Source organism: Coffea eugenioides, chromosome 3 (assembly GCF_003713205.1).
Source record: "Coffea eugenioides isolate CCC68of chromosome 3, Ceug_1.0, whole genome shotgun sequence".
NCBI lineage: Eukaryota > Viridiplantae > Streptophyta > Magnoliopsida > Gentianales > Rubiaceae > Coffea > Coffea eugenioides.
Genome location: NC_040037.1, coordinates 23,515,017 through 23,534,278, shown reverse-complemented (window position 1 = coordinate 23,534,278; position 19,262 = coordinate 23,515,017). Strand labels below are relative to the sequence as shown.

General features: G+C 35.1%; 1 protein-coding gene across 1 annotated transcript; it reads right to left on the bottom strand.

The window, feature by feature from the left end:
• Window positions 1-5,635: 5,635 nt before the first annotated feature.
• Window positions 5,636-6,609, bottom strand: LOC113766331 (probable LRR receptor-like serine/threonine-protein kinase At1g34110). Its single transcript, XM_027310535.1, has 2 exons — window positions 6,364-6,609; window positions 5,636-5,908 (listed from the first exon to the last, which is right to left on the bottom strand). Exons 1-2 carry the CDS (start codon window positions 6,607-6,609, stop codon window positions 5,636-5,638), a joined length of 519 nt encoding a protein of 172 aa, XP_027166336.1.
• Between the last annotated feature and the right edge of the window lie 12,653 nt (window positions 6,610-19,262).

The window sequence follows — 19,262 nt, the reverse complement described above, 5'->3', positions numbered from 1 at the left end:
ATAGCATACTCATTGGAAAATTCAAACAGAGAGCAGGGGAAAAAAAGTGGCTGTGCTGAATGCGAGTAAAAGAAAACCAGGAGAACAAAGAATAGCCATAGAGTTTAAAATCAATTTGCCACTTTATAAGTAAAAATCTTCCACTTTAGTGGTTATGCATTTGGGACAAGTTTTTCTATTAGAATAAATTGCACTTACCCCTCTCAACTTCTATTTTGTCTTCTTTTGACCAATTTAAAACCCTATTAAACTCTTATATTTTGTGTTGTAGCATTTGGCCTATCCTTTTCAAGGCAAGAAATGAGGTTCCTGAAACCAATATAGTAAGTTTATCTACTAGAATTGAGACTCCATTTTAACCCTCTAATAATGGGAAATGTTTTTAGAGGACGTTTATTTGCAATACTAGTTTCGTTGTATGGGATATTTGTGGTTTTTTTTTTGGGGTAGATTAAACAAAGAACATTCTTATTTTGGTATATGCAGTTTATTCATAGCTTATAATAATATAACAGAGTAAATTACCAAAGAAGCTTCTAAATTATTCCAATCGTTAACTATTGACCACTCATCTATTTCAAGATTAAAATCAAATTAGATGGAATAACAAAATTATTTGCCCTTGAAGCACCCTTATTGTGTCTTCTACGTTGATCAATCCAAGGTTGGTGTGCTGGTCATACGCTCAATCTTCAATTAGATGTTAATGAGGCAAAACTATTAGCAAGAAAAAAGTCATAAAGGACATATTAATACCACCTAATAAGTTCGAATAGTTGACCATAATTTTCCCTCATATGACAATAATGAAAGTAGTGCCAAATATACATAAGATCCAATCCTTGATAGAGAGTACTTCCTAGTTCCTAATCAAATTCTCTATTTTGTTCCTCACAAAATAGATTCTCTTTTCTGTCCCTTTAATTCCTAGTTCCAAATCAAATTCTCTATTTCGTTCATTACAAAATAAACATTTTGGGTTAATTACATTTACCTCCTAGTCTGAAGTGGATGTTTTCGTATTAATTTCTTAAATTGATGAACGGTTGTAACCTTGTTTACAGCTCTCAAAAAATTAATTTTGAAGTAAAGAAAAGCTGGCAGAATGGGAACGTTCTGTTCCTCGGTTTAATTTTGTGCTAGCTTCCTTTTTTCTGCGCAAGAAATTTTTGTTGTCTGGCTACATGCCAAGTTCCTCTACAAAAAGGAAGTGGAAAGGTCTTATTTATACTTTATTATTTTACAATAAGATGAAGTACCATGACATTACAACTATAATCGATGATACACGTAAAATCACTCAATAAGCAATGCAATATCTACCCATACTTTATTGAACAAGTTCTCCAGAAATCCGAAGTATGCATAGCGCCATGACTTTTTAAAACATAGGACACTGAAGAATCCCAAGAGTCCAACAGCAAATCAGGTCCCAAACCAGCATAAAACCAATAAAAATAAGACTCCTTGCCATCCTCATGATCACTCGATTCTCCGGCATTTGATTTACCATCAGATTCATCAGGGCAGCTTTTGTCTAGCGGTTCACCACAAAGTCCACTGTTTCCCTTGTAAATGGCTGGGTCGTCTAATGTCTGCAGATGACGTCCGGATGGAATTCAACCGTTTAGCTTGTTGAACGACAAGTTCAGCCAGCCCAGAGAATTTAAGTTCCGACAAACTTTGAGGAATTGGACCAGAAAGGTCATTTTTGGATAAATCTAGAGACTCAAGTTGGTTCAAGTTCCCAATGTTTTCTGGGATTCTTCCACTTAGATGGTTTCTAGATAAATCCAAACCCTGCAATCCAACAAGAGACATTGACTCGACAGGTATTTCCCCACTTAGTTTATTTCCCGAGAGCCCCATGAATCTAACATATGGCACATTGCTTGATGTGTAGTTCAACATTCCACCTTTGATGAAAAGTGATAGTTCTTCACTGTCGTCAACTACAAAATAACTTGAATTCAGGACGTAAATACCTATAGAGTCCAATTCTGTCAATGTCGTTGCTGTAAAGTTGTTAAAACAGCGAGGTATATGGCCAATTAAGTTGTTGTCTTTCAAATTTAAAACCTGAAGGGATGATAATTTGCAGAGGCACATGGAAATGTCACCATGGAAATTATTAGATTCAAGCACAAGGTTCTTCTGTGAGGACTCATGTTTTTATTCTTAAAATAGTTATTTTTATAATTATTTACCCTAGTATTAGTTAATTATATTATCGTTATATGAATTTTTTTTAAATTTCACTTTATCGCGCTTGAATTGAAAGTTCGCGTATTTCGCGTCAAAACGGCTAAGTGGAGATTTGAGAAATTTATACTAGACTACTAAGAGTTAATAATTACAGTGTTAAAGGAGTTACATTGGAGGATTAGTGCACTAGTGCAATAAACAAGAGAGAAAAGTGGTAGTGCACCTCTCTATTTGAGCACTATTCAAAGTCGACTTATTGCACCTTGAACTTAGCTTCCTTAACACACTTCATCCACCAACATTCAAACCACAAAACACACACTCTCTCTTCTCCATAGTCTCGGCCGAACACCCAAGGAAAGGGAGAAGAAAGCTTCACTTCATCTTGCTTTATCTTGTTCCATTTCACTTCCAAATTTGCACCCAATTTCAAAATCTCTTGGAGATCAATTTTAGGTTGGAGAAAGACATCATCTCGTGGAATTTCTTGGAGAGTTTTGGTGGAAATTTCTGGTGCCATCTAGGGTTCAAGAGGTAAACTTCAACTCTTGCAATCTCTCCATTTTTCTTCAAGAATCAAGCTTAGATTGCATGGGTTTACAACCCTAAGCAAGAAATAGGTAGAGGACTTGAGGAAACCCATTTTACCTTGCTTTAATCTTTAGGCTAGCGGTCTTGAGGTAGATTATAGGTAGCTGACTTGAGGTGTAATTAGTTGATTGTGGTTGTTTATGTGTTATTTGAGATGAATACGGTTAGAAAGTGAAGGAAAAATCGAGGACAAGCTGTGCATGAGAGCTGGCTGAAACTGTCCTGTGGTTATCTTGCTTCTATTTTGAATTTTTGTTGGTTGTTTGGCTGTGAAATTGAGTGATATATGTTGTATATTGTGTGTACAAGGTGTCTACCAAAAATCGTTTTCATTGGTTGCTCAAAACTAGGGTTTTCGAAATTGAAAGAAATCTGGAAATGGTAATCTGGGCAGCCGAACAGTACCTCTTTGTTTGAACGTATCTCTCTGTACAAAAGTCAAAATTGAGTGCCGTTAGCGGCATTCAAAACTAGACATTCATATCTTTCCAACGGTATAAAATTACCTGCTAGTTCATTTTGAGTCATCCGTAGTGATTCGACAAAGTTGACTGCCCTGTTGTGACTATCTGTCCGAGAGGAATGGAGAAGCTGCATTTTGTGGCTTGATTTTCTCTCACTTGTGAACTGATTTTGAAAATGACTCTTTCTGATGAAATGTAGCATTTTGAACCTAGTTTCCAATGCCACCAACCATTCCCAATTTGAGTTTGTATTGACTGAGATGTGGTCTGATTTTGAAAGTGCAACAAAGCTGGAAAACTGAAAAGTTTTTCCCTTCTTGCTAGCCGAATAGTCAGAGTTGTTTTGGGATGTTTTGTTTCAAAAATTTTGATGTCAATTGCTTATCAATTTCTTATTAAATGTTTATAGGACCTTGGTTTAAAAAATGGATCGAATTGGGGTTGATTTCATTGTGCCAAACTTTTGAAAGGAAAGAAAGGGGCGAGTGACAGATTAGCCTTGAGAATTTCCTAAACTTTGGTAGTTTTTTTAACTGCCTTCCCACGTGATTTTTTGAGTAAAATTTAATAGAGAGGTAGTCCACATATGGAAGTTTAATTGTACCAAATTTGGTGTAATTTCAAGACCATTTCGATATCCAAATGATGCCCCAAAGATTGCTTTTCAAATCTGGAAATTCACTGTTCTAGTAGTGAAAATTGACCGACTTTGAACTGCTATGTCTTGATACTCAAAACTCTGAATTTAGTTCCGTTTACCGTGTTTGAAACCTTGTTTGGAACTCTTATTGTGCTACAAATTTCAAGGGCTGATTCACTTTTTGTGAATTATGCCGAATTTCCAAAGATTGCTGGAAAACCAAGACTGGTTCAAACCTGTCCTATTGGAACTGAAATTTTGAGTGGAAAAATGAGTGCTTTCCATGTAGAATTTTGGAAAAGTGTCTTCTAGGAACTTTTAGTACTCTGAACCTAGTTTCCAACGGTGTAGAGTTTTCCATTTTTAGATGTGCCAAACTCAAGATTTAATTTTTCCAAATTTATCGTGCAAAGTTGAAAATTCATGATTTCTTAGGGAATCAATTTTTGAGAACTTGTCACCCTCTCTCAGTATTGATAAACCGTTTTAAACCTGATTTCACGGGAGAGGTAAGTTTCTCTTGAGACTTTGAGTCCTCACTTTTGAATCTCGATTTTAAACAATTAAAGTTCACTTTTAAGACATTGACTTATTCTAAACCCGTGTACATTCTTTCTTGATTGATGCATGGTTGTGAGTAAAAGTTACTCGTTATTTGCTTAGGCGCTCAAGGGGATCTTCAAGAGAATCTCGAAATGGACGCATAAAAACTTACTTGCTCAATTACTCACTTTTTGACTTGGTGAGTGTCAAGTGTATAAAGTGTTGCTACGTGCTTAATTGTTCTCATTAATTGAGTGTTTTGAAAGTGTCGAGTCGAGTGTGCACTTTATCGCACTCGTTCTCTCTTAAGTGAATTATATTTGAATTGTATGAAGCGAATTGCTAAGTGAATAAAATGAAGTGTTGCAATAGTGAATTATACTATGGTGGAATCAGTGTCGATTGGAGTGAATCTCCTCGACTTAAATTTATAATAGTGGGGGACGCCCAAACTTATTGGCCGACCTTGCGACTCGAGCCGGCATGGGTTTGATCGTGAAACTTGGTGAGCCATGAGAAAATTGTATAAGTTTGATCTATTGGAGAGATCTGGCTTGGCATACTCGAGTAGTATCGCCTTATATAAAAGAAGTGCGGGCTCGGAGTAGGAGCTGTAATTGTGATCGGGAGTGCGAAGTAAGTGGAGTTCTACGGACTTATAACCTATCCAGTTGATGGAGTATCAACTCGTGGAGGTATTGGATCGACCATTGGCAGAGCAAGTGGAATATAATTCCTGAGAACTCCCGTATCCTTATCAAGTGTGTTTTATTGTTAATTGCGAACTACTCGAATGTTATAGCTTTAATTCTAATATCAGTGCTATTGTTATTTGACTATGTGTTTTGCATGCTTTTCTTGGCCTCACTGAGCATTAGCTCATCCCATTAGATTTGTTTTCCTTAACAGGAGCCGAAATGGAAGGAATTATGGAGAAGCCGACTTGATGCACTTTTGAATGTAATTGATTAGATGACTTTTGAAAGTTGTATATTTTGGGGAGAGTGATGTACTTGGTATCTTGAAATGTAAGAATTGAATACTTATTAAAGAAGCACCCTTTTCTTTGTAGTTTCGACTCTTATTGTTGAATGTTATCCATAAGTTTGAATTGTCTCGTAGTGAGTCTTGGCGAGAACTGGGCAGGCGTTCCGCCGATACCCTTTGGTTCGTCTTAGGGAGAAATGGGGAGTCACATCTTCAGAAGGGATAGTTCTTCGCCAATCCATGCTGGTATAATGCCCTCCAACTCATTGTTACCAAGATCAAGATACTGCAAATTTTTCAGATGTCTGCACGAGAATGGGACCATCCCTGTAAATTTGTTTCGGTTCAAGTGCAAAAATTGGAGATCATTGAGATGTCCCAATGAAATTGGAATGTGCCCGTAGAGACTGTTGTTTGCTAGATTTAGCACACCCAACGTTTTAAGCTTACCAATGCATGAAGGGATCCCTCCGGAGAGCTGGTTGTTAGAAAGATCCAGGAGAACAAGCATTTGTAAGCTGCACAAAGAATAGGGATGCTACCATTGAAGTGGTTATAACTGAGATCTACTATTCGAGGAATATCCAATGTCTTGTTAATGTCGGGCTGCGGAATAATCCCTTGCAATGAGTTATTTTTAAGATGCAATTCAGAAATGCCTGTTGGTAAGAATTGCAAAGGCCCCTCGAATTTGTTGGACTCCGAAGAAAATACTTTGCGATATATGGGATAGTTGGAGAAATCCAAATTTTTTATATCATGACACACTCTCTCAAGCCAATCTGGGATAGTATCTGAGATGCTTGCATTTTATATGTCTAGATTTTCGACTGTTTTCTGAGTTTGAAACCAGATTGGAAATTTGGGCCCTATCTTGATGGAACCCATTCCCATAGATTGAAGTTGGAATGGTGGGACCCATGAGGAACTCACATTCAGAGCAAGTAGAGTGGAGGATAAGCGTAATTCTTTCAATTGTGTGAGTTTGGCAAAGTGAATGTCACACAACTCCCCACTCAGTGGATTATAAGATAGATCCAAGGATTTCAACTCACTCAGCCTCCAAAGAGAGGATGGAATGGTACCATTGAACCCATTCGAATTAAGATCGAGTTCGGTGAGTTCTCGAAGTTGCCCAATCGCACTTGGGATTTTGCCTTCAAACTCGTTAGCTCCCATCTGTTGTGAGCTCCGGAAAACTTATTTTATATTGTATCTTATTTTCTTGGATACATTTTCTTTTACTTTATTTTATTTGCCTTTATTTCTTGGATACTTTATAAGTGAGACTAGATTTTATTATTTGTCTTCTATAAGTTAGTGCATTTATGAAAGTGGGATCCACTAGTGAGGTGTGCATGATCAATTTGAAAGATTAGGAGGAGTTGGATGCAAAGGGATATTATTTATAAGGAGTCAAGAGATAATTAGAAGTTGGCTAGATATTCTAGTACTTGAAAGATAATTAGATAAGGATTAGCTCTTGGTTTACCATTTGTCATAAAACCATAGAATCTTAACTTTGACTAAGACCAAATTTTCTTCTTATCCAACCAAGATAATTCGGTCATTAATTAGACAATAATCATTGCATTGCCAAGTGTCACTTTCTTGTCTTGCCAAGTGTTACTCATCTATGAAACTTTGACCAAGACTTCTCTTGAACTTTCTCTTAGAAGTTTGGTCAAAATTCCCTTCCTTTCTTTCTACTTCTTGGCCGAACTTCCTAGCAAGAAAAGAGAGGGAAAAACTCCAAAATTTCAACTTGGTCCCTTGCTTGAATCCTTGAAAAATTTATCCTAGAATCTTATTTCAATCCATAGAAAGTTCTAACAAGGAAGGAAGAAAGGCTCTTGTAGAGAGATTTGGAGAAAAAGGAAGCTCTTGGTTGCATTTCTTCCTAGGGTTTGCAGGCATCAAGTTAAGAAACCTTCTTTTCTTTCTTTTCTTTCTTTTTTGATGGATATATGACTTGAATATGGAAGGTTTGAGAAAAATTTCATGGTTTTGTGAGGTTGATTGAATTTTCCAGCTTTGAGTTATAATTGTTCAGCCTTGAGATGAAAACTTCTAGCTTTGTTATGACTTGTGGGCTTGGATATCTTGTTGGAGATGCATTTTTAGCTTTGTTATACGAATTTCCAACTCTAGTAGTCAATTTTCAGCCTTGTTATGCTAATTTTCGGCCTTGGAATGTAATTTTCAGCTTTGTATGCCTTTTAGGTCTTGACATGGGAATTTCCAGTTTTAGTATGAATTTTTAGCTTTGCTATAGAATTTTCCAACTTTGGTTGTAATTCTAGCTTAGGGCAAAAATTTCCAGCCTTGACATAGTTAGTTTTGTAAGTGATTTCTTTGTTACAAATTAACACTATATGCCTTATAACATGTTGGTTAGTTTAATTTGTGGATTTGTTATATAAACATGAAAGAAAGTTGGGGACTTTGGCTAGAGGAGAGTTTGGAAAAAACATTCTTTAGCTTGCTGGAAATTTCCGCAGAGAGCTCTGCATAGTTTTGGGAAAATTGCTATAACTTCGTATAGAAAAATCCAAATTGAGTTCTGCTTATTGCGTTTAAAACTAGATTCAGAGTAATTTACACTGCAAAAATTTCAGAATTGTTCTCAAATCCTATGAATATCTACGATTTTCCAAAGTTGATTGAATTTTCACACCTGTTGTTTTTTTCTACCGAACGAAGCAGCAACTTGAGACTAGAATTTGACTGATTTGTGGATAGAATCTTACAAATGTGCCTTCTGGAAAATTGTAATCCTTTGAGTCTATTTTCCAACGGTATAAAGTTTATAAATTTTGAACTTAAGAAGCCTGAGATATGATTTTTCAAATAGCATCGCGTAAAACTAGAGAAAATTCTGTTCTTCAAAAGCTGTTCTTGTTTTCATTTCCAACTTCAAGCTGGAGTTGTAGAACCATTTTGAGCTTGGTTTTATGATTGGAGTTGAGATAACTTGGTTGGTTTGGAAGTGTTTTCCTTTGAATATTGTAGCTTGGAGTAGTGGATCTCATGGCACTTAACATACTTGATTTTAGGACTTGAAGGTAAGGCCGGAAGTGCTCTTAAGGCAAACACTTAAACTTGTTACCGTGGTGAGTGTTCTAATTGCATGTTCCATGTTACCTAACTAAATATGACTTGTTGCTAGAAATTGCCCGGCACTTGAATTGTTACTCCATAGGTGAGTGTGTACTTTATCGCACTTGACCTAACTTAACTAAACACTTGACATCTTGTTTATGCATGAACAAGTAATTTGATATACATGTGACTTGTGACTTAATCTTGTCTAGGCGAGTGTGTCCTTAATTGCACTCGACTTCATGAATTTGAAATACTTAACTCTTGCATGCGGACTTGCATGTACCAGTGCATGTTTGTAGGTCGACTGCATCTCTTCTTGCAGCGGTTGAACTGGGCCCTTGGACACTTATCCGAGACATCGGGTAAGTTGGAACTTGGGTTACTCATGCGTATGCGTAAATGTAGGTCGGTAACGGCTGAACTGAGCCCTCGTTGGACCTCTTGCTCGAGACCAGCCCTAGAGCAGTCGGGTAAGTTGGGCAACCTTGAGGTAAAGGAAGAATTTCCTAACCTGTTTACTCCTGACTTGAACTCGTGACTTGACCTCATGACTTGCTTGATACAGAGCGTTAGGTGATAGCTAACGGCTCCAATCATTACCTACGTGAGTGTTGGATAATAACCAATGACTCCACTCATGAATTCTTGAATACTTGGAGCTTTAACCCATATCTATGAATACTTGATTCTTGAATGACTTGGGGTGGGTATGAAGACCCAACGGTTGACGGAGAGTCAACGGATCCCAGACAAGCTACGGTGGAACTTGCTCCTAAGAGCATATATCCTTTTGGCATAAATGTGAATGCGAGCTGCTTGCTTTACTATATATAGGGATTGGTTTCTTGTATGCAGATCTGCTACGAACCATGGGGTGAATCTTGTCTAATTGTTGCTTGCTTTTGGGCTGGCTTGCTTGGTTTGATCTTTGTAAGGTTGATTACTTGGCTGTATTTATCGATTGTATGGGCATTTGAGATCCAGGAGTGTATACATTGCAAATTGTAATTGTTATCGCTCTTATTATTAAGGTTATTTTCTTGTAAATTTCGTGGTACGTGAGTGAGTTCTGGTAAGAGTTGGGCAGGCGGTCCACCAAACCTTGGGTACGCCCTAGGGGGAGGTGGGGTCATCACATATGCAGTATGGAAAGAGAAGTTAGGTTGCCTAGGCCGAAGGGGAGTGGGCCTTGGATTTGGTTAAAAGTGATGTCCATATAGACAAGATTGTTCAAAGTGAAAAGTGGATCAGGCAGTGAAATATTGAATTGATTGTAGCTAAGATCGAGGTAGCTTAGTGAAGTCCAATGCTAAAGGTTATTAGGAACTATTGAACCAAAAAAAAAGGTTGAAATTAAGGTTGAGATAAACAAGTGAAGTTAAATTAAACAACCAGAGAGGGATTGTGGAGTTAAATTCACTGCCTTCGAGGTCAAATGAGGTAAGAGATGTAAAGTTTGTTAATTGCTTGCAACCAGTCTCGAGCCTCTATCCTAGATCCACTTTAGAGAGGTCCAAATGTTTCAAGGAAAAAAGGCTAGTGATCCACCAGAGACTCTTCGTGGACAAATAATAATGATTTACCTCTTCACTAAAACTTTCAAATTTTTTACGAAGATCGAGATAGCCTAAGGCTGAGAGATTTCCAAATTGGGGAGGAATTGTCCCATTGAAACCTGCGCTAGAAAGGTTGAGATATCTCAAGTTTTTCAATGATCCTATAAATACTGGGATCCGAATTCCTGCAAAATTATTTGAACTTAAATCCAAGTAATGCCAATGCTGCAAATTCACTAACGAAGGACTTATCTGGCCTCCTAAACAAGTTTTACCATAGATAGAGACATAATTTTGCTTGTCCCCATACCAAAATCGATTGGAATCAAAAGTAGCATTATTACGCAGATCAAGTTTCACCACATGCCGAATGTTCCTGTTGCATCCAACTCCTTCCCATGAGCAACAATTTTCCCCTGTCCAGGATGCCAAATGATTTGATTTGTCAATTAGACCTTCCTTAAATTCGTGGAGAATTTTTTGCTCGCTCTCAAAATAGCTTACATTTGAATATGCTCTTACATGGAAATCGAAACCAATTGTGAACCATAGCACAATGAATGGAGTGAATTTGATCATGTTGTTACTAGCTAACAGACTCGATCGTCACAGATGGTTTCTTCTTTTTTTTTGGGGGGGTGTGGGGGGAGGGGTGATGCTTTCACTCAAGATTCATGAGAAGTTTTGTGTGCATTGATCAAAAATCAGAAAGACTCTTTACTTATAGGTTCAATGGTTCGTGGGAAACGTGGTTCAAAAGTTGCATGATTGCTGTCCTTTTATCACTGCAGCCGCCCTGAACTTTTTTTCCCACTTCCTGCAAACTGTATTCTCTCTTTTCTTGTTCTGTGCTGAAATTCCTCCAATTGCATGAAAATAAAGTATCTTTAAAATAGGAAAATTTTGCATCAGATTTTACTGTAACAATGATAACATAGTGCCTAAACTTTTTTCTAAACAAGTGATACAAACCTTAAGGTCATAGTTCCATTCAGTTAATATCCAAATTCCATTTTTCAATGTAATTAGACAAGCTCTACATACGACAATAAGGGAACAATCAATTGAGAGTCAATTGTTGGAAAGGTTGATCGCCAGTTACCAATGACCTTCTCAATATATTTTCTAGTTCAACTTAGTAAAATATTATCAGTTACCAATCAATCTAAAAATTTTAGAAATACATCTGAATAAACATCTCAAAATGTCTCTTAATTTTTTTTTGGCTCAAAGAATATTTAACTTGCATTTTGCATAGATTGATGCTTGGGGTAATCAGAAAAGCTCAATCTTCATTTATGATATGATTGCATCAAATAAAGCATTGTAACTTATCTTTAGAAACTTAACGGAGTTTTTGACCTCGATTGAATCATTCTTTCAATCGTTTTTCCCGTTTCTTCTTCTGCTTCTTAATTTTGTCACTTTATGGCCAAACAAATATGCAAATCATCTAAGGCACTGACCAATGTAAATTACAAGTGAGTTCACTTTTGAAATAAAAGAAGCAAAAAATAATTATAATTGACATTAATAATTCAAGTTAGGGATTAATCGGATGGTATGAGAGAAGGAAATATAAATGAGAGATCTTGAATTCGAAACCTTTCACTTACATTAAAAAAAGTATAATCGAATCACTTTTTTTTTCTTGTTTTGTTGCAAAAAAATTTGTAAGCATGCATGTCCTGGTGCATAGTTGTCTCCTCAATTATTGTAGTAGGCATGCGACAAAATGTGCTACACGATTGCTGTTAAACAACAACATTTAATATTTCAAATGAAGGTGTGAACCCTGGAAGATAGACATTTTGGTCCGAACTCGTTGTTGGATGGTTCCTTTTAATTTCTCAAAAGAAAAATTTCATGACTCTTGAGTCAAGTCGTTGTCCTGTGATGCAACTGATGTTGGTTATTCTTTGAGATTGAGCCAATTTCACGAGGTGACAACTCATAGAAGCGATAACAACCAAGCAAGATTGGTAATTTGGTTCAAAATCCAAACCCATTGGGCGGTCCTTTTATTTTCCAGCAAGCAAGTGTTGAAGATTTTGAAAAGATTGGTGAATAGTGATTTATATTTCATTGCATCCATACGTTTGCAATTTTTAATTGATATTTGGCTACATTAACACTTTTCCTGCGAAGTGTGAATCGACTTGTAATAATTGATTTGCTTGAAAGGGATAGGAATAAATGCAGAAAACCTCCACGAATTATTACACTAATTACACTTTACAACCTAAAGTATTTTAATAAGCACTTTACACCCTTAGTGAACTTAAAAATAACATGAAAATTAATTTCATCTAAATAATTGATGAATTGACCAATTTATCCTTCATCAAAAACTTAAGTGGCAATAACACTATTTTGGTGGGAAGGATTACTACTTTAAATAGACTAATTTTCACTTTATAACAAAAGTCTAATTGTTAACGTATAAAAAAAAATATAGTACTGCTCACATTGACTGAGAGTTAAAACTATCGGGGCAAAATATGAAAATATTGAAGTGCATATATTGCGCGTTAGATGTAAAGTTTGTAGATATTGGATTTAATATTACTAATTTGCTAGATATGAAATCTAGAATATAGATTAAAGCTACTTGACTGATTAAGTTCCATTACTAATAGTGTCTATTATAGATATACAAATATTATTTACGTCAATATATCATAAAAGTTCTGGGGAAACAAATTGTAAAGTTCTATTTTTGTTAGTTTTTGTTGTCATGTATGTCAGGCACTAATGATCCGCAAATTGGGTTGGTATGTTTCCTATTCCAAGGCCTGTGATTTCGTCCGTGTAGAATGTAAATGGACCTATTAAGTGCAACCCTCTGATTTTAATATTTGTTTTGTCTGGGTTTGTAAATTACAATCATAAGGCTCAATTGACAAGCCTGCTAGAGTGGCCCTTGGATTTAGATTTCATGTTTGGGTCTATAATTGGCCTCAAAAAAATAAGTGCTATTTAATTATTATTGTTGGCATGTATTCAGAAAAGTGATTAAATACATTTTTTTTGAACCCAAGGCTTCTAAATCTTGAGATCTCGACAGCTAAGACCAAGAACTCATTAGTAAAAGTGATTAGATACTCATGTATTAATGTAGTCAATTATTTGGTGGTGTATCCAATTTTTTATCTTTTATATGATGGAACTCAAAATAAACAATGTAATTATAAAAAAAAACTATTCCATTGGTTCATTGTTCATAATATATATATATATATATATATATATATAAGGATAACGTAAAGAAATGCTGGTATATCATTAATTATTATTAACAATATTGAAATGCCTATGTCATCTTGGAAACTATAGATTTGCGATATATAAACAATATGCAAATAAATACAAATACGTAGTCTAAATTCACAGTTCCTATGAAAATGCCAATGCACACTGCCTAAAAATGAACGAAATGTTTGCTTACTAAGAGACTAAATAGAAAAACACAAATCGAAGGAGAAAAAAATAAAAAAGGATGAACTATTATTTGATATTGATCTGACTGCTCCAAATCATCACTTTGTCTTAATTAAATGGTGATTATCCAAGTATCCATCCACTTTTTATTGATCCTGCTTTTTGTTGTTTTTATTTTTTGGACGTTTTGACTTGATGTCTTTTCCAGGCAACATGGCTTCTTTGGAATTTTTTTAAATCCTAATGTGCGGCCTGTTCATTTTTGTTTTTCATATCCAGGCTTTTTACTATACTAAATCTTGATATTAAATTTTTATTGTTTTAAACAGTATTTCTTTCCAATTGTTTGATCCTGTTAGACATTTCGTTGAAATCACCACCTCAAATTTTCATTTAGAACATCGCTGAATGTTACTTATCTGACTAGCCCCAGGACCCCCAAATGCCATTGAAGCTTGAAGAAATAGCATACTCATTGGAAAATTCAAACAGAGAGCAGGGGAAAAACAAGTGGCTGTCCTGAATGCGAGTAGAAGAAAACCAGGAGAACAAAGAATAGCCATAGAGTTTAAAATCAATTTGCAACTTTATAAGTAAAAACCTTCCACTTTAGTGGTTGTGCATTTGGGACAAGTTTTTCTATTAGAATAAATTGCACTTAACCCTCTCAACTTCATTTTGTCTTGTTTTGACCAATTTAAAACCTATTAAACTCTTATATTTTGTGTTGTAGCATTTGGCGTATCCTTTTCAAGGCAAGAAATGAGGTTCTGAAACCAATATAGTAAGTTTATCTACTAGAATTGAACTCCATTTTACCCTCTAATAATGGGAAATGTTTTTAGAGGACGTTTATTTGCAATACTAGTTTCGTTGTATGGGATATTTGTGGTTTTTTTTGGGGTAGATTAAACAAAGAACATTCTTATTTTGATATAAACAATATATTCATAGCTTATAATAATATAACAGAGTAAATTACCAAAGAAGCTTCTAAATTATTCCAATCGTTAATTTTTGACCACTCATCTATTATTTCAAGGTTAAAATTAGATGAAATAATAAAACTATTTGCCCTTGAAGCACCCTTATTTTGTCTCCTATGTTGATCAATCCAAGGAGGGTGTGTTGGTCATATGCCCAATCTTCAATTAGATGTTAATGAGGTAAAACTATTTGCAAGAAAAAGGTCATAAAGGACACATTAATACCACTGTTATGAAATAACTAAAAGTGTGGATGTCCATTTGTATTATCAAGAGAATCAATTCATAATTCATTGCTCCCAAGAAAATAAATTCATAATTCATTGCTACATTATGTAAAGGAATTACATTGGATGAACGGTTTCAATCCATAAGAGCTATTCATATATTGGATGAACCGTTTCACATAACTATTTATATTCTTGTAGTGACGAGTGTTTAATAGAATTGATGTACCTTTAATTTTGTAGTACTTATATATAGAGGTACATTGGCACCTTTTGAGTGTACTTTTCGATTAGTTGGAATAATAAGAAAATCATTCTCCATTTCTCTACTTTTTTCTTTAATATTTCAATTGCTATTATAGTAGTTCATTTTATTAGTTTTATAACACGTTATCAGTACGAGTTTCTACTTTTGAGCAAAAAAGTGAAAACAGAGCCAATGTGAGAACCCGAGAAAATTATGTGTATCCCCTGAATTTATTTCATTTTATTTACTTTGATATTTATTATATATAACGAATAAATGATTAAATTAAATGCCTAATTGAATCTCTATAAAATTGAGAATTTAGAAAATTTCTTAGAATAGTGTAGAAAATTTTATGAATTAAATAAATATATGGCATGCATATCGTAATTTATGTCATTTGCAAATATTACTAGACACGTAACATATACTATATAGCTCAATAAGTACATGTCTAATAAGTTTTTCTTAAATTTAAATGTGTGAGAATCTACTAGATGAACGTAAGAAAATTTTCATGTGTTATTTAATGCCTAATTTGTGTCATGTCTATAAACATTGAGAATTTTGTTATTGAATTGATTTATAGAATAGTGTAGAAAAATTTTATGAATTAAATAAATATATGGCATGCATATCGTAATTTATGTCATTTGCAAATATTACTAGACACGTAGCATATACTATATAGCTCAATAAGTACATGTCTAATAAGTTTTTCTTAAAGTTAAATGTGTGAGAATCTACTAGATGAACGTAAGAAAATTTTCATGTGTTATTTAAAATTTAGTGCATGTCCCACTTTATTTTCTTTTTGTTATTGAATGATTTATAGGTCTAAATTGTCCCTTTAATAAATGAGTGAGTCGATAAACATCTTAGGAGGTTAGTATTATTTAGAATATGTTGTGGTATTAGAAGAAAAAAAAAGAAAGAAAAGAAAACGTGGAAGATACTTGCCTTCACACCTGTCCAAACATTACTAATATAATTATATTTATATTTTATATTTCTTAAAATTTATATATATATATATAAATATTGTATTCTCATCTAATTGCCTTGAATCTTTGGTTAATCTAACGGTTGACTCGTGATTTTTCGTCTATTGCCTCATTCAATGTTTTTGCACGTTGGTCTTCTTGGGGTAATAAACCAATTAGTCCAACTAGCGAGGTAGGTGCGATGAATTTTGTGAACTAGAGGGAAATTTGTACAAAAGGGTCATTGTACTACAAGATGTTAACAGTTAATGAGATGAGAGATAGATATTAAGGTGAATTATTGATAAAGGGATAGACTTAATTTGTAATTGTGCCATTAATCCATTTGTCAAATAAAGTTTTGACTAAAACTCTTGTGACTCAAAAATATCTTGACCAAGAGCTCCCTAGACCAACCTTCAACCGAGAGAGAGAGAGAGAGATAATTTGCTCATTGCATGATCAGCCACAATTTTTGACCGAACATATTTGACCAAGACAAAAGTCTTAAAACCAACCCCTTCTTGTATTCCTCTTACCTTATAGCCGAGAGAGAGAGAGAATTGAGAGAAAACAACTTCATTCTTTCTTCCCCTCCAAACAGCCGAGAGAGAGAGATAGGAAGAATCCAATTCTTCCTCCTCCTTCGATTGCTAAAAAAAAAAAAACCCGAGAAAAAAACTGAGAGAAAGCCACAAGAGTAAATCAGGGACTTTCTTCATTCTTCAACCATGTACATCAGCCAAGAATAAGGAAAACTTCAACTCTTCTAGCTAAGAAAAATCGAGAGAGTGAAGGCAGAAAATTTCCAGCCCATAACCGTGAGGAACAAGAGGTAAATAGCTAAGTTTTTCTTTATTTTCCTTCTACCTTTGGTTTATAATGTCTTAGAATGAATTAGAACTGAGAAAGGAAGGAAATCACTGATAAAAGTTCTTCAAAGCTGGAAAAATCTGTTCAAAGTTACTGCATGCTACCCGATGATGAAAAGCTGCAATTTTTGGGTCATTTCTCTTTCAAATTTTGTTAGATTATGTCTTCATGCATTATATATATTCCATAGTTTACATATCTTGACATGGGTGCAGTACTTGACCTGAACTCAAGTGGAATGAGTGCAAAATATGAAGAAACTTTGCTGAATTTCTGTTTGGACACTACATGAAGGACCGATTAGTTTAGTTAAAAACTCACTTCATATAACTGCCATCTTCCTAATTCAGTCATCCATGTGTTATTTGAGGAGTTAAAACCAAGAAAAGATTGACTTTAAAGCAATCTCAAAAGCTGGAATTTTCTGCACAGCAAATCGGGAGGGAAAAGCTGCAATTTTGGTTATTTCTTTAAAAGTTTTGCCAAATTGTGACTGGAACTCACGTATTATGATCTGTCTAATGTTTAATATGATTGCAAGTTAGATTTGAGTGTAAAACAAAGAGATTATTGGAGGAAATTTCGTACTTTTAAACTGCTAGCTGCTGAAACTCCTTTATCTTGGCCGAGAGAAGAAAAAAAAAGAGTATTCCCCAACTTTTCTCTTCAAACCTTGGTTGTAAATTCTATATTGTGATTCAAAACACCTCAGAGAATAATAATTATCACCTGGATATTAAGTTCGAACGAGGAAAATAAAGAATTTTATGGAGAAAACTTGTTTTCCAAACTACCTACTTGCTGGAATTTTTCAACCTCAGCCGAGAGAGATAAAAGGGATATTTTCTGATATTTCTCTATAGATTTTGGGCTGTAAAATTTTGCATTAAGGTTGGTTACACCTTATAATATCATTAGATGGTCATGTATGTGAATTTTGGGGTGAAAATGTGATTTTTATTGCTGGAGTTTTGAGTAGGAAATCGCATGACTGTTATAACACTTTCCAGCATTAATACTGGAATCTGCCCTGTTTTTGTACTGCATGTTCGTCCATGAGAAAGGCCAAATCAGGTCTTTCTCAAAACATGAAAGTTGTGGAGAATGGAGTTAAAAATATGCCTGTTAAATTTCAACTCGATCGGAGAACTGTATCATGTGAAATGGCAAAACTACCCTTGACTGCCAAATGCACTGTTTAGTGGGCAGTGTTCTATTTTCTTTGAGATTGCCCATTTTGACCTTGAAAATGAACGAATTGGTTGTTGATGTCTTCATAAGACTTGTAGTTCTCTGTCTTAGCTTCAAAATGGTGTAAATTTTACCCCAATCCGATAAACGTAGTTCCAATTGTGACCAAAATGCTATAAGATGTCAAATCTGTTGTTTAGCCTTTTGTCTTCAAAACTGATTTCCGGTTGCATTATTAGATTTGTGTTGTAATTGGATGATTTTGGAGCCTAATTGAAAGGCTATTGTGGTAAGATTATTTGTGTGTGATTTTGGGGCTGAATTGAGAAAAATAATGAAGCCATAAATGGCTGAAAAATAGGTAAATACAAAGGGCGTGTTGCCCAAATTTTTACTCGAAGGTTAGGTAGATGTACTCACGACTTGAGTAAGGGTTTGAGGACAACTCTAACTCGAATCGTCTAGGGTATTCAAGTCTTCGCTCATAGAGGTATACAAGTTAGAATTTGACCGAACCTTGTACCCTTAAAAAAATAAAAGTAGACTCAAATGCGAATTTCAAAATTTTAGTTGCTTCTTTAGCAACACCAAAAGAGCGTACGTAACATGAATCCTATCTAAACGAGTTTCATTTACTTGATCTATTTAAAACGAAACTCTTAAGTTTCGAACCCTAGTGATTTTAAGTTTTTAAATGATATTGTATCGCAGATTTGGACTCCAAATAAGGAGTTACAACTGAGAGTGATTTTGACAAGCACTAAATCTTTGGTGAGTGCTTCCAAATACCTGATTGAACTGGACACTTATTTTCAATACTTGACCAATGTGATCGAATGATATGTGATTGATATTATCGGGCAAGGGTGTACTTTATCGCACTTGCCCTAATGTGATATGTACTCGTTTATTGTTGCAAATGACTTGATATACTTGTGCGTGACTTGTAAGTATTGAGCGGCAGTATGTACCACACTCGATCCGAGTGGGAGGTACCTCTCATTCCCGTCTCCGTACTTTTATCTTGATTCAGTCGATTGGAGATGTATCTCAGCGACTTCTTAGGGACCCAAACCCCACTGGCTAGTTAATCGAGTCGAGCCGGCAAGGGGTTGGTCGATTAGATAACGAACCATGGGTATCTAGTGTTGTCGAGTGGAGTGTTATCTCCTCAACTAATCGGTATACTCGAGTATTACCACCAGTGTTTATCTTGGAGTTCG

Excerpts from the sequence above, each read along its gene's own strand:
- LOC113766331 (XM_027310535.1), bottom strand. The coding sequence starts at position 6,609 with ATGGGAGCTAACGAGTTTGAAGGCAAAATCCCAAGTGCGATTGGGCAA. Across the intron at positions 5,909-6,363 it reads CCACTCTACTTGCTCTGAAT|CTCTCCGGAGGGATCCCTTC; the intron begins GTGAGTTCCTCA and ends TCTAACAACCAG.